The sequence below is a fragment of the Nicotiana sylvestris genome, chromosome 5 (genome assembly GCF_000393655.2).
Source record: "Nicotiana sylvestris chromosome 5, ASM39365v2, whole genome shotgun sequence".
NCBI classification, from domain to species: Eukaryota; Viridiplantae; Streptophyta; class Magnoliopsida; order Solanales; family Solanaceae; genus Nicotiana; species Nicotiana sylvestris.
The window spans coordinates 28,356,285-28,372,446 of record NC_091061.1 but is presented as its reverse complement, the minus strand read 5'-3'; the positions used below and the strand labels follow the sequence as shown (position 1 = coordinate 28,372,446).

Sequence of the window (16,162 nt, the reverse complement as noted above, 5' to 3'; positions counted from 1 at the left end):
GTTCGTGAGCAAGGGGTAATTGCCTTCATATGGAAAAACATCATTTGCCGATTCAGCCTACCCAAAGAGATAAGTTGTGACAACGGGCCCAGTTCAGGGGAAGAAAAACCATCGAGTTCTTCGAAAAATGGCATATTAAAAGAATACTTTCAACTCCTTACCACCCAACTGGCAACAGACAAGCAGAATCCTCCAATAAGTCTATATTGAACATCATGAAAAAGAAACTCGAATAGGCTAAGGGACTATGGCCGGAAGTACTCCCAGAAGTATTATGGGTGCAGAGAACTACCCCGAAGACGAGCACAAGAGAGACAACTTATTCTGTATTCTACGGAACAGAAGCAGTTATACCAGTCGAGGTCGGAGAACCCAACCTGAGGTACTCCTATAAAAGCGGCACCCACAATGATGAAAGTAAGAGGCAAGATCTCGAGAGGTCAAAGAGTGAAGAGATATGGTGTTAAGGATGGTCACTCATAAACAATTAGCAGAGTGTTACTATAACAAAAAACAAAGGTTCAATTATTCAAGATCGGGGACTACAAACTCAAAGCCAAAACCCAAAGCAAGCAAGGATCCACGAGAAGACAAGTCGGGAGCGAACTGGGACGGACTATATAAAATTATAGGCAAAGCAGACAAGGGTTCATTCCAACTGGAAACCATGGAAGGGAAATCCCTGCCAAACAATTAGAATATCAGCCACCTCAAGTACTTTAACTTCTGAAAAAAATAAGAAATGTCGTGTGAGTCGTACTCTTTTTCCCCTCACTTGAGTTTTATCCCAGTAGGGTTTTCTCAAGGAGGTTTTTAACGAGGCTACGAGTGGGACACTTTGAGTTGGAGTATACGAGAGTAGATAGATTTTTCATTGTCTGACTCCTCAAGATTCTCTAAGTCGAACAATGAAGGGACAAAATATACTAGGACTAGGACTAGAATGCTAGCCAACACCCAAAACTTGTAATTTTCTCCAAAATTTCCCAAGGGAGAAATGATGTAATCAGAGCAACAACGTCAAAATAATAGAAATACCCGTTTATCGAAACTACTCTCCTGAATGGTTAAGTTCGACCAAATTTGAACAACACCTATCGGCCCTCGGCCATAATTTAATGAAAGGTTAAGTTCGAACAACACCAATCATCCCTTGGCCACGACCTAATGAAGGGTACATTCGACCAAGCTCGAAAAACACCTATCGTCCCTAACTCAATGAAAGGTACATTCGACCAAGCTCTAATAACACCTTTCAGCCCTCAGCTATGAACTAATAAAAGAAAAGTTTGACCAAATCGAATAACTCCTATCAGCCCATGGCTATTACCTAATCAAAGGTCCGCACAAACAACCCTCGACTATGAACTAATAAAAGAAAAGTTCGACCAGCTCGAACAACTCTTATCGGCCCACGACCATTACCTAATCAAAGGTACGCGCAAACGACCCCCGACCATAACCTAATGAAAGGTTAAGTTCGGCCAAGTTCGAAAAACACCTATCGGCCCTCGGTTGTAACTCATTTAAAGGTATGATTCGACCAAGTTCGAACAACACCTATTGGCCCTCGGCCACGACTAATTTAAAAGTATGACTCGACTAGCTCGAACAATACCTGCCAGTCCTCGACTGCGATTTAACTTAAAAGTATGTTCAACTGACTCGAACAAAGGACGATACAACCACTCAACACCAAGGCTATCGCAATTTAAAGATAACAACAAAGAAAACAAGTACAGAAAGAAAGGTAAGAAAGGTACGTATAAAAGGACAAACTTTGATATTTAGATAAAAAGTCTTTACAAGGGCTTGAAAATGCCAACAAAAATTTATAAGAAGTTCAACAAAAAACTAGGGGACATCACCATCCTAGCCTCTGATGTCCTCTCCATCCTCGCCTTGACCGTAACCGGAGTCACACCAAGCACTACCCCCAAGCCGGTCCACACCCTCTTTCTCATCCTCCTCAGAATCAGCCTGAGGCGTAGCGGAATCATAGTTACAGGAAAGCCAGGCCTCGCGAGCTTTAACTCGAGCATCTTCGAGGGCCGCCTAAAAAATGGAGCCCACCTTATTCAAATCATGGATCACGTCCATCCGAACTTCAGTGTGGATCCACTCCTCGTACTGCTCTCGAGAAATATTAGAATACTTAGAGGTAGTAAACATAGAGGGCCACAAAAGTATTAGGGCATTCTCGGTCTAGAGAGAAGTAACTCGATCATACAACTCAGAGTTCTCCTTACCTAATTCCCCGCCTATCTCCTCGAGCCTAGCCTCCTTAGCTTCGGCCACATATAGAATATTGTCCCGCTCATAACGAAGAGCCCCGTTTGCCAACTCCAAAACCATTGTCTCCTTTCGAGCCTCCTATGGAGAGGACTCCGCCTCCTCGAGCATCCGTTGTTTCTAGGTGACCTCCCCTTAAGAGTGTCGATTTAGAGCTGCCATCCATCCAACTGGCTTCGTAGTTGAACTAGTTGAGTTTGAAGGTTGCTGCATTGGGCTTCCACGCCCTTACTTAGCGCGAGCTCTTCTTCTTTTTTCTTAAACGATCCCTTGAGAACGTTGAATCTCTCCATCGTCACCATCAACTCCTCATTTTTTTCTTCATCTATTCTCTCAAAGCCGGCACATTGCCCTCCTTGCAAAACCGCCTCCGAAGGTCCCAGTACTTCCCATAGTACTCCTCGTACTTACCCTTCAACTTCACATAATTTTTTTTCCATATCTTCTCCCTCCGAGCACTCTCAATTTCCAGAATGACCATCTACAAATCAAAGAAAAGGTAAAAGTTAAAACTTAGAAATGAGTTAAGACAAAGAGAAAAGAATGAAAAGCAACCATACTTACCCTGAGAGTAAGGCCAGCAATGTTCTTTGACAAGGTACTGTCATTTATCTCCTTGAGGGTCACACGTTTGGTGTCAAAGCAAAGACGACTGAGAGCATGGACCACCTCCTCAATATTTCTCTGCAAATCATGATCCATTGGGATCGTGATGGTCCTTGAGCCTCCCTCCACCTCACTTCGATCTGAGTGAGTCCCTCATCAAATATCCTAAGATCGTCAGGGTCCTTGTCGGAACCTGACTCATCACCCTTGTCGATGGCATCATTTCCTTTGTCCTCATCAGCTGGAGAAACATCTGCTGCCGACCTGGAAGATGAAGCTTCCTCTTGCCTTGTAGGCACGGAGCTGACGCCAAGCGTCCTCTCCACAACTTTCTCCTCTTGGAGATGCAAGGGTACACCCTCATTAACCCCTTCCGGTTGAGGGATCTCTAGGGTCACCCCAACATCATCTCTAATGTGAATCATCGCCGTCTCCCGAAGCGTGAATTTACCCCCTACTAAATCGATAGTCAAGGGAACTCCCCCTCATACGTCCACATCCTTCCTTTTGCAGGGCCTTAGGTCCCCATCACATGTAGGGATTTCATCATCTTCGTGGATAATGAAAATGCTTGAAGAACGAGTGAAACAGCTGAGAAAGGGGCGGAGGCAGAGGTGGAGGTGGAAGGTGCAATAGTTGAGACGGAGGCAAAGGCAGAGGCGAATGCGGAGGCAAAGGCGGAAGGCGCAATAGCTGAGACGGGGGCAGAGGCGGACGGCGTAGCAAACCTTCTCCTTCTAAACGTGGTCACGGGTGCCCGGTTCCTTTTTGTAGCCCCCCTGACTGAACCTAAAAAAAGAACATAAGAATTGAGTGCAAAGACACAAGCCGGTATGAATATGATCACAACAAGAAGAAGGAGATTACTTGTTGAGGGGAGGGCCGGTTTGAACTTCTGAAAGAACCTCAGCCAGTCACGAATCCTCGCGGTATTAGGGGAGAACCTGCTTAACTTAATCAACGAGACATACTGCCAAATGAGGAGGAGGACTAGTGGCTGCAGGAGAAGAAAGATTATTCGACCAACTTTGGACAGACAAAGTACTTGAAAGGGTAAAAGCTAAAAATGCAAACGCTTACGTGTATGGTTCCAGGCCTTAGGGAAACCATCAGCATTGGCCGCAACGGCCTCAGTTTTGATAAAGAAGTAGTCGATCCAGAACTCATGACTACCCTTATTGTCCATCTTCACCACCAACATTTGCCTCTACGATGTCGAAGATTCAACATCATCCTTCTATAGAAGCTAGGCGCGAACAGATGCACCAAGTGTCGCACCGTGACCTCGGCCCTGACAAGTTCAGCAAACTTTGATAGCATCTTGATGACCTTATAAACATAAGGGGCGAGCTGAGCGGGGAAAATATCGTAATGGCTCCAAAACTCCTCCACCAATTGGAGAAGGGGGAATGAGTAGCCAATGGTAAACGGGTAGGCATAGAGAGCACAATACCCAAGATAGTGAATGTGTACTTCGTCCTCACCAGTGGGGATCAATTTTATATGGTCAGGAAGGCGAAACTTGGCTTTGAATTCAGCCAAGTCCATAGACGTTATCGTCGATTGAAATTGTTTGGTCATCACGTTCAGCGATCGATGGAAATCAGATCTAGCATCGGGATTACGGGGGGATGATCTCCTCTACTGAAGGAAGAGCTTCATCCTCAGCAGCGACGGCAACATCTTCACCATGAACAGGGAATACAACGGCCAAAGGAATATGATGGTTCTCCTCATCAGCATTAGAAGGAAGTTTAGACATAGCTGTGAAATTTATAAGAGGCCGGGGGATATGGAAGATGGGAGTAATAGAAGAAGTTAAATGGCAGAAGGCAGAGAAAATGCAAGAATAACAGATGATCTTCTGTAGAGCAAGGAAGATTCTAAAGAGAGTAAAATTCGAATAACGACGGAACAATCCCTATTTATAGTGATGAAGGCATCGAACCAAAATGACTCATCATGATTGACATAAGAATCGAAACAACAGTGCCAATAAAAAGCCACGCGAAAACTGATGCGACGCTTCGGGAACATGCGTCATCATGATGAATGACGTCATGGTGTCACTCCTTCTCATGGACAAAATGGTTCCAGCAAAACAACCGGGAAAATCAAGAGTTTGAAATACGTGATATGCAAAAGACCACGTCACCTGTTTGTTGTAACGACCATGACCGCTGCTATCCGCTCACTGAACTCGCCTACGAGGACGACCTCAAGAAGCGGAGGGACTAACTGTATGGACTAAAAATTATCATAATTATACGTGGGCCAAGTCAACATTAAGAAAGCCTTCAAAGGCTACCACGTGTTATCGATTTATCTTCAACAGAGGACGAAGGCGAGGTCGAAGTGACCTAACAAAGGACGAAGGCGAGGTCGAGTTGACTCAGCAGAGGATAAGGACGAGGACGAGTACTCCCTTTAGCAGAGCCGTAACGACTAATCTTAGAAATAAGACCTTACAGAGAAAATTCTAGGGAATATTCTTCCCATATGTACTATTAGGGTTTTCGTGGCCTGTGTGCCCTTATAAATAAATAGAAAGAGAAAAGGATTGTAGAGGGGATTGGACAATACTCATTGTAAAAAATAATACATTAAAATTATCTGAAGATTCTTGCTTTATCATTAACATATAAAATACACACTTTCTTTAGATATGTGTCGATCTTTTCTCTCACGATCCAAGGAGGATCTGAATATTCTAAGGCTTATCATTATCCATTTTTGTTAGAGGGATTATCAAATAATCTCATAAGTTTCTGGTGATTCACTTGCATTTATTTACGTAAGCGCCATACATTATCATTTACTGCTATTTAATGCTATCCTCTTTGTTTTTGGGCTATTGAATATTGCTTTATTGTTGTTATTTATTGCTACTAGAATAGTACACGTGACATCTTGCTACAAAATTGGTTAAACAATCTTTTAGATATTAATATAGGCTAAGATTAACTCTTTTCTATTAGAAAATCTAAGTGTTTAAACCTAGATCTAAATTTTGGGTTAAACATGTATTAAATTTACTTAAGAATAAAATAAGGAGGTTAAAGGTCGCATGTAAAGTTTAGGTATGAAAATAATTTCTCCGAGCAAGTTTAATGGGTACTTTATGCATTTTCTCTGGTTGTTTTTTACTAAATAATTTTTGCATAAATAGTAATAGTATTTAGATCAATACTAGAAAAATACTCCCTCCGGTCCAAAATAAGTGATTTTTTGGCATTTTTCTTGTGGTCCAAAATAAGTGATTTTTCCAGATTTCAAGAATGAATTAATTATTTTGTTCCTACATTATCCTTGGAGTAAATAGTGTTGGAATATGTGTTAGGAGTGTTTATGTGAGATAGTAAATGTTAATATGGTCAATTCTATTGCTAATTAATGCTAGAAAGTGAATTTCTTAATCTGTGTGAAAACATCCAAATAAATCACTTATTTTGGACCGGAGGGAGTATTAACTAAGGCTCAAATTAAAATAATTAAGATGCGCACACCATTACTGTTAATAGAGCACGTGGGATCGAATCTCGAAGACTCGAACGTTGCCATGTGAACAAGGTGTTTAATGTAATTTCAGTAAGAAGTATGGTACAACTACCAAATACGTACAAATTAACAGGAAAAAAATATTATATTATATAAATATGAAAAAAGAAAAGATACGGTGTGTAGTAGTTGCAGTTCACACAGCCGACGATGATAACAACGACGTCGACGACGATGGAAGGCGCTATTCTGAAACTGCCGTGTCTCCGAACGGTTAGCCGGAACCCTAATTTCACCAGTCGGAGCTCCGGTTCACTTCGGTGGAGGTCCCGGCCGTTACATGTTTCAGCTTCAGCAGCTTCTTCTCCTTCATTAATAAACGACACGAAAATAGGACCCGGTTCGCTCGGGCATATTACCCGGTCCGACTTCCCAATACTTCACCAGGTCCTCCCTCTTGCTACTTGTAAATTCTGATTCAGTGTTTTTTGGCGGCGTGGAAGATTCTAGGCGTTTGTTTAAGTTTTCGCAAAAACTGTAATATTTAAGTTTTTGGATAAATTGTTTGTTTGAAAAGTTTTTGCATAAAAGTTGACTTTTTGAAATCCTCAACTTTTCAAACTTATCAACAAATGTTACCCGTTTTTTTTTTGTTGCAAAATCTTCTCTTTTCTAAAAACTCAAAAACTCCGTTTTGCCAGAACTGTTTTCGCTAAAAACTCAAATAGATTATACAGATGAATGCTATATATTATTTTACGGACGAATTCTATGTATTACTTGAGGGTTTATTGTAATTTAACTATACTGCTGGCTGTTAGCTAACTGCAACCATTCTTCTTTATGTAAGTCTGGGACCGGTTGTGCTCTGCAGATAGGCAGAGTTAAGTTCCTGTGAAATGCTAGCTGAAATTTAGATTTTTGAGTGACATAAACGAGTTAAGTGGAATAATCTGATAACTCTCCGGGTGTTTGATTTAGAAACACGTTATGTAGGGATTGTAATACGGTGATTAATAACACAGGGATTATCTTTCATCGGGTGTTTTGTTCATTTTATTAAAAATTTGATAATACAATGTATAACTTAAACTTTGTGTTTGTCAAAATTGTATAATGGTCTGAAAAAGGGTTTGAGGAGACCTAAGGGGTCGTTTCGCCATTTTGAATGTCTTATCCATAAATAATTTATCATGGTATTGCTTATACCACACTGGTCTTAGTGAAAAATAATGGCATAAATTGATGTATAGCTTGTACTAAGATTCACTATGCAGAAATGAAACAGAATAGCAAAGAATAGCAAACACTGGGTAATTAAGTAGAAAACTATATACCATGATTACTTCTTCTAATACACCATGCCAATTGTTCTCTTAATGTTGGGTTGGGGTGGCATTAGTGGTGTAGACTTGATATTACATGGAATGATATGATAGTGATATTTGCAGGAGATAAATGGCTCAAAGCTTGTATATTTGGACAATGCTGCAACGTCCCAAAAGCCAACAGCTGTAATCAATGCTTTGCAGAATTATTATGAAGCTTACAATTCCAACGTCCACCGGGGCATTCATTATTTGAGGTACTCATCTTTAATGTTTTGTACTCTGCATTTTCTTCTATTGTTATAAAATCTAGAAGTTCATTGCAATTTTGTCTATCAATAAAAAATTCATTACAAATTTCATAGGCTTGTGGTTCCATTGCATACTATTTTTATGTACACTGTGAACCTGAACATAATGGAATAGATACAGAACATTCATAGGACCAACACTAACTTAGGATTGACGCATAGTTGATTGCTTGATTTTCATATATGCGATATTAACTAGTTTGTATCATAATTTCGAACCAAGTGCAAAGGCAACAGATGAGTACGAGTCAGCTAGGCAAAAGGTGGCAAATTTCATTAATGCGGCCGGAGCTAGAGAGATTGTTTTTACAAGAAATGCTACTGAAGCTATCAACTTAGTGGCTTACTCTTGGGGACTCTCAAACTTGAAACCAGGAGATGAGGTGTATTTTCTTTCTTCCTAGAGTTTGTTATTTGGCATAGAATTATCCGATTATGTTAATTATATATAGCTTTAATGAACACATATTTATTGTTGTTCCTTTCTTCCCATCAGATTTTTTTAAGCTTTTGATCCTTATTCTAACCTTTTCTTAAAGCTTTCTGGCAATTGTCGTTGAAGTACTTAGACATGCTACTTGTATTTGACTACAAATTGCTGTCTTCTTAATTTGTAGATTATAACCACAGTAGCTGAACATCATAGTGCAATTGTTCCTTGGCAACTTGTTGCTCAAAAGACTGGTGCTGTCCTTAGGTTTGTAAATTTGACAGAGGATGAAGTTGCAGATGTAGATCAATTAAGAGGCTTTCTCTCAAGGAAGACAAAGCTTCTGGTCATTCATCACGTCTCAAATATGTTAGGTTGGTGAACACTTTACCTTATCCAATTTTTTTTCTTTAGGCTGTGAATAATTATTCGATCAAGAGAGGTTCGTCTATTTGTGGAACACCACTAATTTTGATTTCCAGATAATAAAAGAATCTTGTGGACCCACGATTCAATCTCATCTCAGATTGATGCAACACCAGACATATAGATGACGCTCTTATTCCAACTTGTAATAACTCTTTTCTCTGCGTTTGTATTGACCTTAAAACGAAAAAGTGATCATATTGCTCTTCCCGTTGCATGAATCACTGCTAATCATAGTCAGAAAGAAGCTAACAGAAACTGTTGCAGAGTAATTGACTTACTTGCTACTTCTTATATTGACTGAAATTAGTAGAAATGAACCAAATTTGTCTAGAATTTTTTGACTTATTGTGGTCTTTTAAGCGTGATATGATCATTGCATAAAATCTGTAGGAACTATTCTATATCAGGTTTGTCCGGACTACACCTGCTTTTGAGAATTTCCAAGTTTGTCTGTCTGATTTCACTGATATTCTTAAAATAATCTTTCATTTTGACTTTCCTTTTTTCCATTGCTCAACTGAAAGTTTATTGGGAACAGCACAACTGGAACATAATGTCTAGTAGTTTTCTCTGATATATCGAAACTCTGGGAGGGATTTGCCATTTTACTTATCATTTTCTATTGCTTTTGGCAAAACTTGCTGACAAAATATGTGAAGTAGGCAAATAAGTGTCATACTTTAGACTTGACCTGTGAAAAAAGAAAATGGAACCCAGCAAGTACTTCATGACAGAACTTGACGGGGGGGGGGGGGGTAGGGGACTGGAGATCATCTGCCCAAACATATTTTCTGTCTTAGTGGAGATCATCTGTCCAAACATATTTACTGTCTTAGTGATCTCTCAAATTCCGCTTTCCAATCAGATGCTTCTTTCTTCACTAGGGAATGTTGTCATGTGGAACTTGAGTCTTTCCGGGGTTAATTCTCGCGATTGACGATAAGCTTAGTTGCAGTATCATAATATTCGGATGAGTCGAACTTTTATAATGCATTCCCTAATATTAACTATTGGGGTAGCACCAAGGATGTGACCTAGTGGTCAATGAAGAGGGTTAAGAACCACGAGGTCTAAGGTTCAAATCCCAGCTAGAGGCAAAAGCAAAAAACTATTGTGATCCTTATGTCTAACCATGTAGTATGCTTAGACAATGTAACCTAGTGGATAACAATCACTGTTTTTGGTAAATGTTTTAGATTTTATTTTTGGGGTTAATTGTGGTGATCTCGTGGCTTAAATTTCGATTTGCTCATTGCTATTGTATTACAAATCAGGATACACTTTCTCTTTGTGCATTCGCTTTCCCATATTTCTATTTACCCATTTCTTGTCCATTGGTCTCTTCTTAGTGGTAACCCATTTCATGCAGCTTCTGTTCTTCCAATGGATGAAGTCATAAGTTGGGCGCATGATGTTGGAGCAAAAGTGCTTGTAGATGCTTGTCAAAGTGTTCCACACATGGTGGTTGATGTTAAGACTCTGGACGCTGATTTTCTTGTTGCTTCCTCTCACAAGGTGAGGACAATGACATGTAGTATGCAATTGGTTCTCCATTGAGTATTTGAAATTGAGGATAAACATTCTTCAGATGTGTGGGCCTACAGGCGTTGGATTCTTGTATGGCAAGAGCGAGATCCTTTCTGCCATGCCTCCTTTCCTTGGTATGTAATATTTTTTTCTTAACTTTATTAGAAAAAAGAAAATCAAATCCAAGTTTCTTTTATTAACATTCTGCTTCTTCAGCTCTGAGTTCTTGTGCCTTATAAATCTCATGCTGTTAGAAGGATTTAACATATTTAACTGTGGTTTCAATCAAGCCGGTTCTTAAGGTTGTGTCCTGTTCCTTGAATTACAGGTGGTGGTGAAATGATAGCTGATGTATACTTGGATCATTCAACATATGCTGAACCTCCTTCTAGGTTTGTTGCTTCTTCCCGTGTTCCTATTAGATTTTTCTGGCAATACTTTGACAACTATTTAACTCTTTTTTTGTTCATTCAAGCTTTATCTGCTTCCAATGCGTGTCTTGAACCATGTTCCCGAAATATTATTCAGTTATAATTTTAGTTTCTCTACTTGTCCATTTTCATCATCTCTAGATATTAATACCATTAACCTCAGGCTGTGTTCCTTGGGCCCCTTTCTTGCTCCACTTGTATTAATGGAATGCTGTCCTCTAAATTTAATAGCACTTGTCACTTCCATCTTCAAGATGGTTCAATTTGGAAACTCCATCTTGCCTTCATTGTCATTGGTTCTTACTTATTACCATTGGGAGTTTAGTTTTACGTCTTGATTCTGTGATTTAGTTCTATGCAAAGATGCCTTACTTCTAAAGCTAAAGCTATTCATCATCCTCCTCTTCATTTCTGAGCGTTATATGATGCTTTACGTCTTAATCTTCTCCTACATAATTTTGTCCTTAAAAACTTGGTTTTGAATTCTATATGAGACGTTTATACTTCTCATCTTAAGTATGTCTATGTTATCTTTAAATTTTATATTGGATCAGGAAATAATACATATGTTAGAAAAAGAAAAATGGTACATAAGTTTGGAACTTCAGTTCTTTCACTAATGGTCAAGCATCTGATTTTTTAATCAAAGTGCTCTTCTAAGTTCTCTTTTGTAAATGGGATCAGATTTGAGGCTGGGACTCCAGCAATTGGAGAAGCAATTGGACTTGGAGCTGCAATCGATTATCTGTCTGAAATTGGCATGCAACAGATTCATGATTATGAGGTGAGTTTATATCCCTTAACCTCTTATTCATGAAGTCTACTTTCTGGTAAATTTAGAGAGAGATAAATTTGCACTTTCTGTCTGAAATCCATGTATCTGTTCACAATTCTGTTTTGCTAATTTACTTCTTTCGGTGGACACACTTATTTACCTGCATCGTGGGATTGGGTCATGATGATGTTTAAGAAGCTTCCAACTTAAATAGGTTTACTGGCTTGTTTGTATTAGGAAAGGTATTATCAACTGAATAAAAAGGGGTGGGAGCTAGAGGAGACAACTAATTACTTTGTGTCTGTATTGGTGAGGTAGAGAGAAAAATTAGGATGTGTGATCAGTAAATAGGGTAAGATCTGCTTCTAGAACCCTCGGCTAAATTTATGAACTCATTTTTTTTACTTGTAAAAAAGGCAAGATCTGCTATTTTTATTTATTAGTGTTGAGGTGGTTTTGGAATCATACTACTGCAACAACCCCCCCCCCTAAGTCCTAAACAAGTTGGGGTTGGCAATATCAATCCTCACTGTCTGTGTTTCTTCAGTTGGCTATATGGTTTTGGCATCACATAGAGTTTAATTGAGGTCCCCCCTCCCCCCCCCCCCCCCCCCGCCCGCCCGCCCCCGCCATTTGGTTGCAAGCAATTTCTCAGTTTTTGTATATTTTCTTTTCCCATTATTTGTGCAATGCCTTGTTACATCTGTGTCCCCTTTTTTTTTCATTTTGTTCAATGCAACCAATCCTTAATTGTTTCCAAGGATTCAAATATTGAGGTATTGTAAACTTTGAAGCTTCTTATTATCCTGCCCCAAGAACCTGCCAAACACTGAAACCACAATGAAGAAAGAAAAAGATGTTGGCAAACCGGACGCATATAAGGCTTTGGATATGTTTATTCATTCCCCTTAAAGTTCTTCATATTGAAGATAACTTGCGTGACATGCCCCGTTTTACCGACTGCAGGTTATAGGTCTGTGACTTGGATAGTTTAATAGCAGAAGCCTTCTCTTCTACAGGCTAACTGTTTAAGTAATGAAGAAAGTATTTGACTTGCATTCTTACACATGCTATAAGAAGCATCACATCTATTTCTGTTTCAAGATTTGCCTTGCCAATAAAATACAATTGTCCTTTTCTGTTAATGTTTCTTCAGAAGAACCAATCAATATTTCTTTCTCCAATTTGGATGGTTGTCTTTTGCTTAATTTCCTGAATTGTGCTTAGCTGATACTGAGAAACACCCCTTTACCTTATACTCAATATCACTAATGCTCTATATCACTGTTCTAAGAAATGTTAGCTCCTAAATTACCCATCCCAAAGGAAAGAAAAATGTGGTAGCATCTAAATTTGAATTAGGAAAAAGATGTATTATACACATTTGCACTATACTGAAGAGATAAAATGTAGCAGTTGGATGTTGTTTACTATTTCTCACTTATTGTAGTTTTTAAGTTCCAGCTTGAATGAAGACATTGAGAAGTAATCTTCCTGGGCTTTTGGCTCAGTATTTGCTACCAAGTATAAATGCTTTGCTATGAAACATGAACAGTCAAAACCTTTATTTAGGCATAATTAGTTGAAGTGCTGTATCATTAGTTTAGCACCTTCCACATGAGTGGAAGTTGGAACTGTATATATGTCACTACCTCTTTGGTGGTCTGTTCACTTTTAACTCCAGGTGGGTCGCTGTTGCCACTTCATGGAGTTTAGTGCCCTGTCTTTAGAGTAATTTAGAACTTAATTGAAATGAATCAATCATCTACGTATATTCCTTCAACTTTTGAATCATTACAATATTTGGGTTCATCTCAAGTTTTTGGCGTGCAGAGGTGTTTTTAGTATACACTAATGGTTTGATCTGATGCATCGAGGAAATAAAATATAAAATTGTGTAATATGCGTTCATTAAGGGAGTGCTTTTTGTTATATAATGGCGCTTCCCATTTTCATATCCTTCCGCAGATGGAGCTGGCTAATTACCTGTATGATAACCTCTCTTCTGTATCTGATGTCCGTATTTATGGCCCTGCACCTTCACAAACTGTTACGCGAGCGGCTCTTTGTTCTTTCAATGTGAAAGATGTCCACCCAACTGATATTGCAACTTTCCTTGACCAACAGGTTTGGAAATAAAACTTCTTCCTAGCTCATGCATAATTATGATTTTACTCTCACAAAAATGAGATTGGGATCTGAAAAACAAATCATGTCTATATATATGTGCAATACATCTTTAAGCTAGCACGGGTATGCGTACTAACAGTTTAAGAGAGCACGTAAATGGAGAAGGTTTTTCTTAATAACAATGTTTTCTGCAGCATGGTGTAGCTATTAGATCAGGTCACCACTGCGCTCAGCCTCTCCATCGGCATTTGGGAATCAGTTCAAGCGCACGTGCCAGCCTTCACTTTTACAATACTAAAGATGATGTCGATCGATTCATCGAGGCGCTCAAGGACACAATCAGTTTTTTCACTTCTTTCAAATGAGGCTACTTTCTGCATCCCTTGCAGGACCAGCTGGATGTATAATATAAGCAGAAACTTACATCTCAATTTATGTGGCTGATGAGTTGTTGCTAAATCTTACGATGTTACCTCTATGTTATTAGAAGCCATCGCTTTTGCTGCGTGAACGAGAAGCATGCAAAACGATGGATTGTTGTTTCATGTGTTCTAGAGAAATGCACGCTGCATAAATATCATCACTATTGTATGTCAAGTGCTGATATTAGTGAAAAGAAGTCAAAATAATATTTCTCCGTTTTTGTGTATTGGATAATGAAACAATTTTTTTTTAATCGCAAGTTGATATTTTGAAACCAAGTTCATATAAATTGGTACGTCTTAATTTTGCATACATTGTGTTCACTTTCATTGCTTTGTTTCAAGCTCATTGACCTTTATTTTTGCGCTTCTCCAGTTTTTTATTGCGTAGTCATGATTCGTTTATTTGTTGTTGTCCATCTGGCTTTAATTTTTGCTGAAAAGAGTTTTCCACCAAATCTTTTTACTTCCCGAGTAGTGATAAAAATCCTTTCTTAGGTAAAGGATTATTGAACAAAATTTTCCAATCATGAACTTGATGTGGTTAAGCCTTTTGCTTAGCTCATCCTTTGTCACTGCTATTTTTCTTTCTTTACATAATTAGCCACCGATTGGTTGTTTTAACTAAAAAAGCACATTAAACAACAACAACAACAACGACCCAGTATAATCCCACAAGTGGGGTCTGGGGAGGGTAATATGTACACAGACCTTACCCCTACCCCGAAGGGTAGAGAGGCTGTTTCCAGGAGACCCTCGGCTCAAAAAAAGCAACAGAAGCCGATATATTAGTACCATAAGAAATGCATAATAAAATAACATAACATAAAATAACAGCAATATAAGATATATGAAATACAGAATACAAAATACGAAATAGATGGCTGATATAGTAAAACTAGCAGGTAAAGCCCTGCATCAATAGACGACCAATGACATTCTTAGTCTAACTCCTAACTGGCTAGTCTCACTCTATTGTACTGTAGAAATATTCACACTTTCCACTAACCTACAACCTTAATGCTCGACCTCCATAATTCCCTGTCAAGGGCCATGTCCTCAGTAATCCTAAGTCACGCCATGTCCTGTCTGATCACCTCTCCCCAATACTTCTTAGGTCGCCATCTACCTCTCCATGTGCCCACTACAGCCAGTCGTTCACACCTCCTCACCGGTGCATCAGTGCTCCTCCTCTGAATGTGCCCGAACCATCTGAGTCTTACTTCCCGCATCTTGTCCTCCATGGGGGCCACGCCCGCCTTCTCTCGAATATCTTCATTCCTAATCTTATTCATCCTTGTATGCCCGCACATCCACCTCAACATCCTCATCTCTGCTACTTTCATCTTCTGGATGTGTGAGTTCTTTAACGGCCAACATTCAGTTCCATATAACATGGCAGGCCTAACCACTGCTCTATAAAACTTACCTTTTAGTAACGGTGGCACTTTCTTGTCACATAAGACTCCCGACGCTAACCTCCACTTCATCCACCCCACCCCTATACGGTGTGTGACATCCTCGTCAATCTCCCCGATCCCCTGAATAACCGATCCAAGGTACTTGAAACTACCTCTCTTGGGAATGACTTGAGAGTCAAGCCTCACTTCAACTCCCGCTTCCGTCGGCTCAACTCCAAATTTGCACTCGAGGTATTCCGTCTTCGTCCTGCTCAACTTGAAACCTTTAGACTCAAGAGCATGTCTCCAAATCTCTAGCCTCTCATTGACGCCGCCTCGTGTCTCGTCAATTAGAATAATGTCATCAGCAAATAGCATGCACCATGGCACCTCCCCTTGAATATGATGAGTCAGTGCATCCATCACCAGGGCAAATAGGAATGGGCTGAGCGCAGACCCTTGGTGCAACCCCGTAATAACTGGAAAGTGTTCAGAGTCGCCTCCTACTGTCCTAACCCGAGTCTTAGCTCCAGCATACATGTCTTTAATCACCCTAATATAGTCAACCGGGACCCCTTTATCC

At 39.6% G+C, this 16,162-nt stretch overlaps 1 protein-coding gene across 1 annotated transcript; it reads left to right on the top strand.

Moving 5' to 3' along the window:
- Positions 1–6,569: 6,569 nt before the first annotated feature.
- LOC104232356 (cysteine desulfurase 1, chloroplastic) lies at positions 6,570–14,458 on the top strand. Its single transcript, XM_009785539.2, has 10 exons — positions 6,570–6,843; positions 7,848–7,981; positions 8,259–8,418; positions 8,653–8,839; positions 10,264–10,409; positions 10,483–10,555; positions 10,750–10,813; positions 11,537–11,636; positions 13,596–13,754; positions 13,952–14,458. The coding sequence occupies exons 1-10, from the start codon at positions 6,607–6,609 to the stop codon at positions 14,120–14,122; spliced, it is 1,431 nt and encodes a 476-aa protein (XP_009783841.1). The 5' UTR covers positions 6,570–6,606; the 3' UTR covers positions 14,123–14,458.
- The last annotated feature ends 1,704 nt before the right edge of the window (positions 14,459–16,162 follow it).

Coding starts and splice junctions, on each gene's coding strand:
- LOC104232356 (XM_009785539.2), top strand. CDS start 6,607: ATGATAACAACGACGTCGACGACGATGGAAGGCGCTATTCTGAAACTG. Junction 6,844..7,847: donor ACTTCCCAATACTTCACCAG/GTCCTCCCTCTT, acceptor TGATATTTGCAG/GAGATAAATGGCTCAAAGCT. Junction 13,755..13,951: donor CAACTTTCCTTGACCAACAG/GTTTGGAAATAA, acceptor TGTTTTCTGCAG/CATGGTGTAGCTATTAGATC.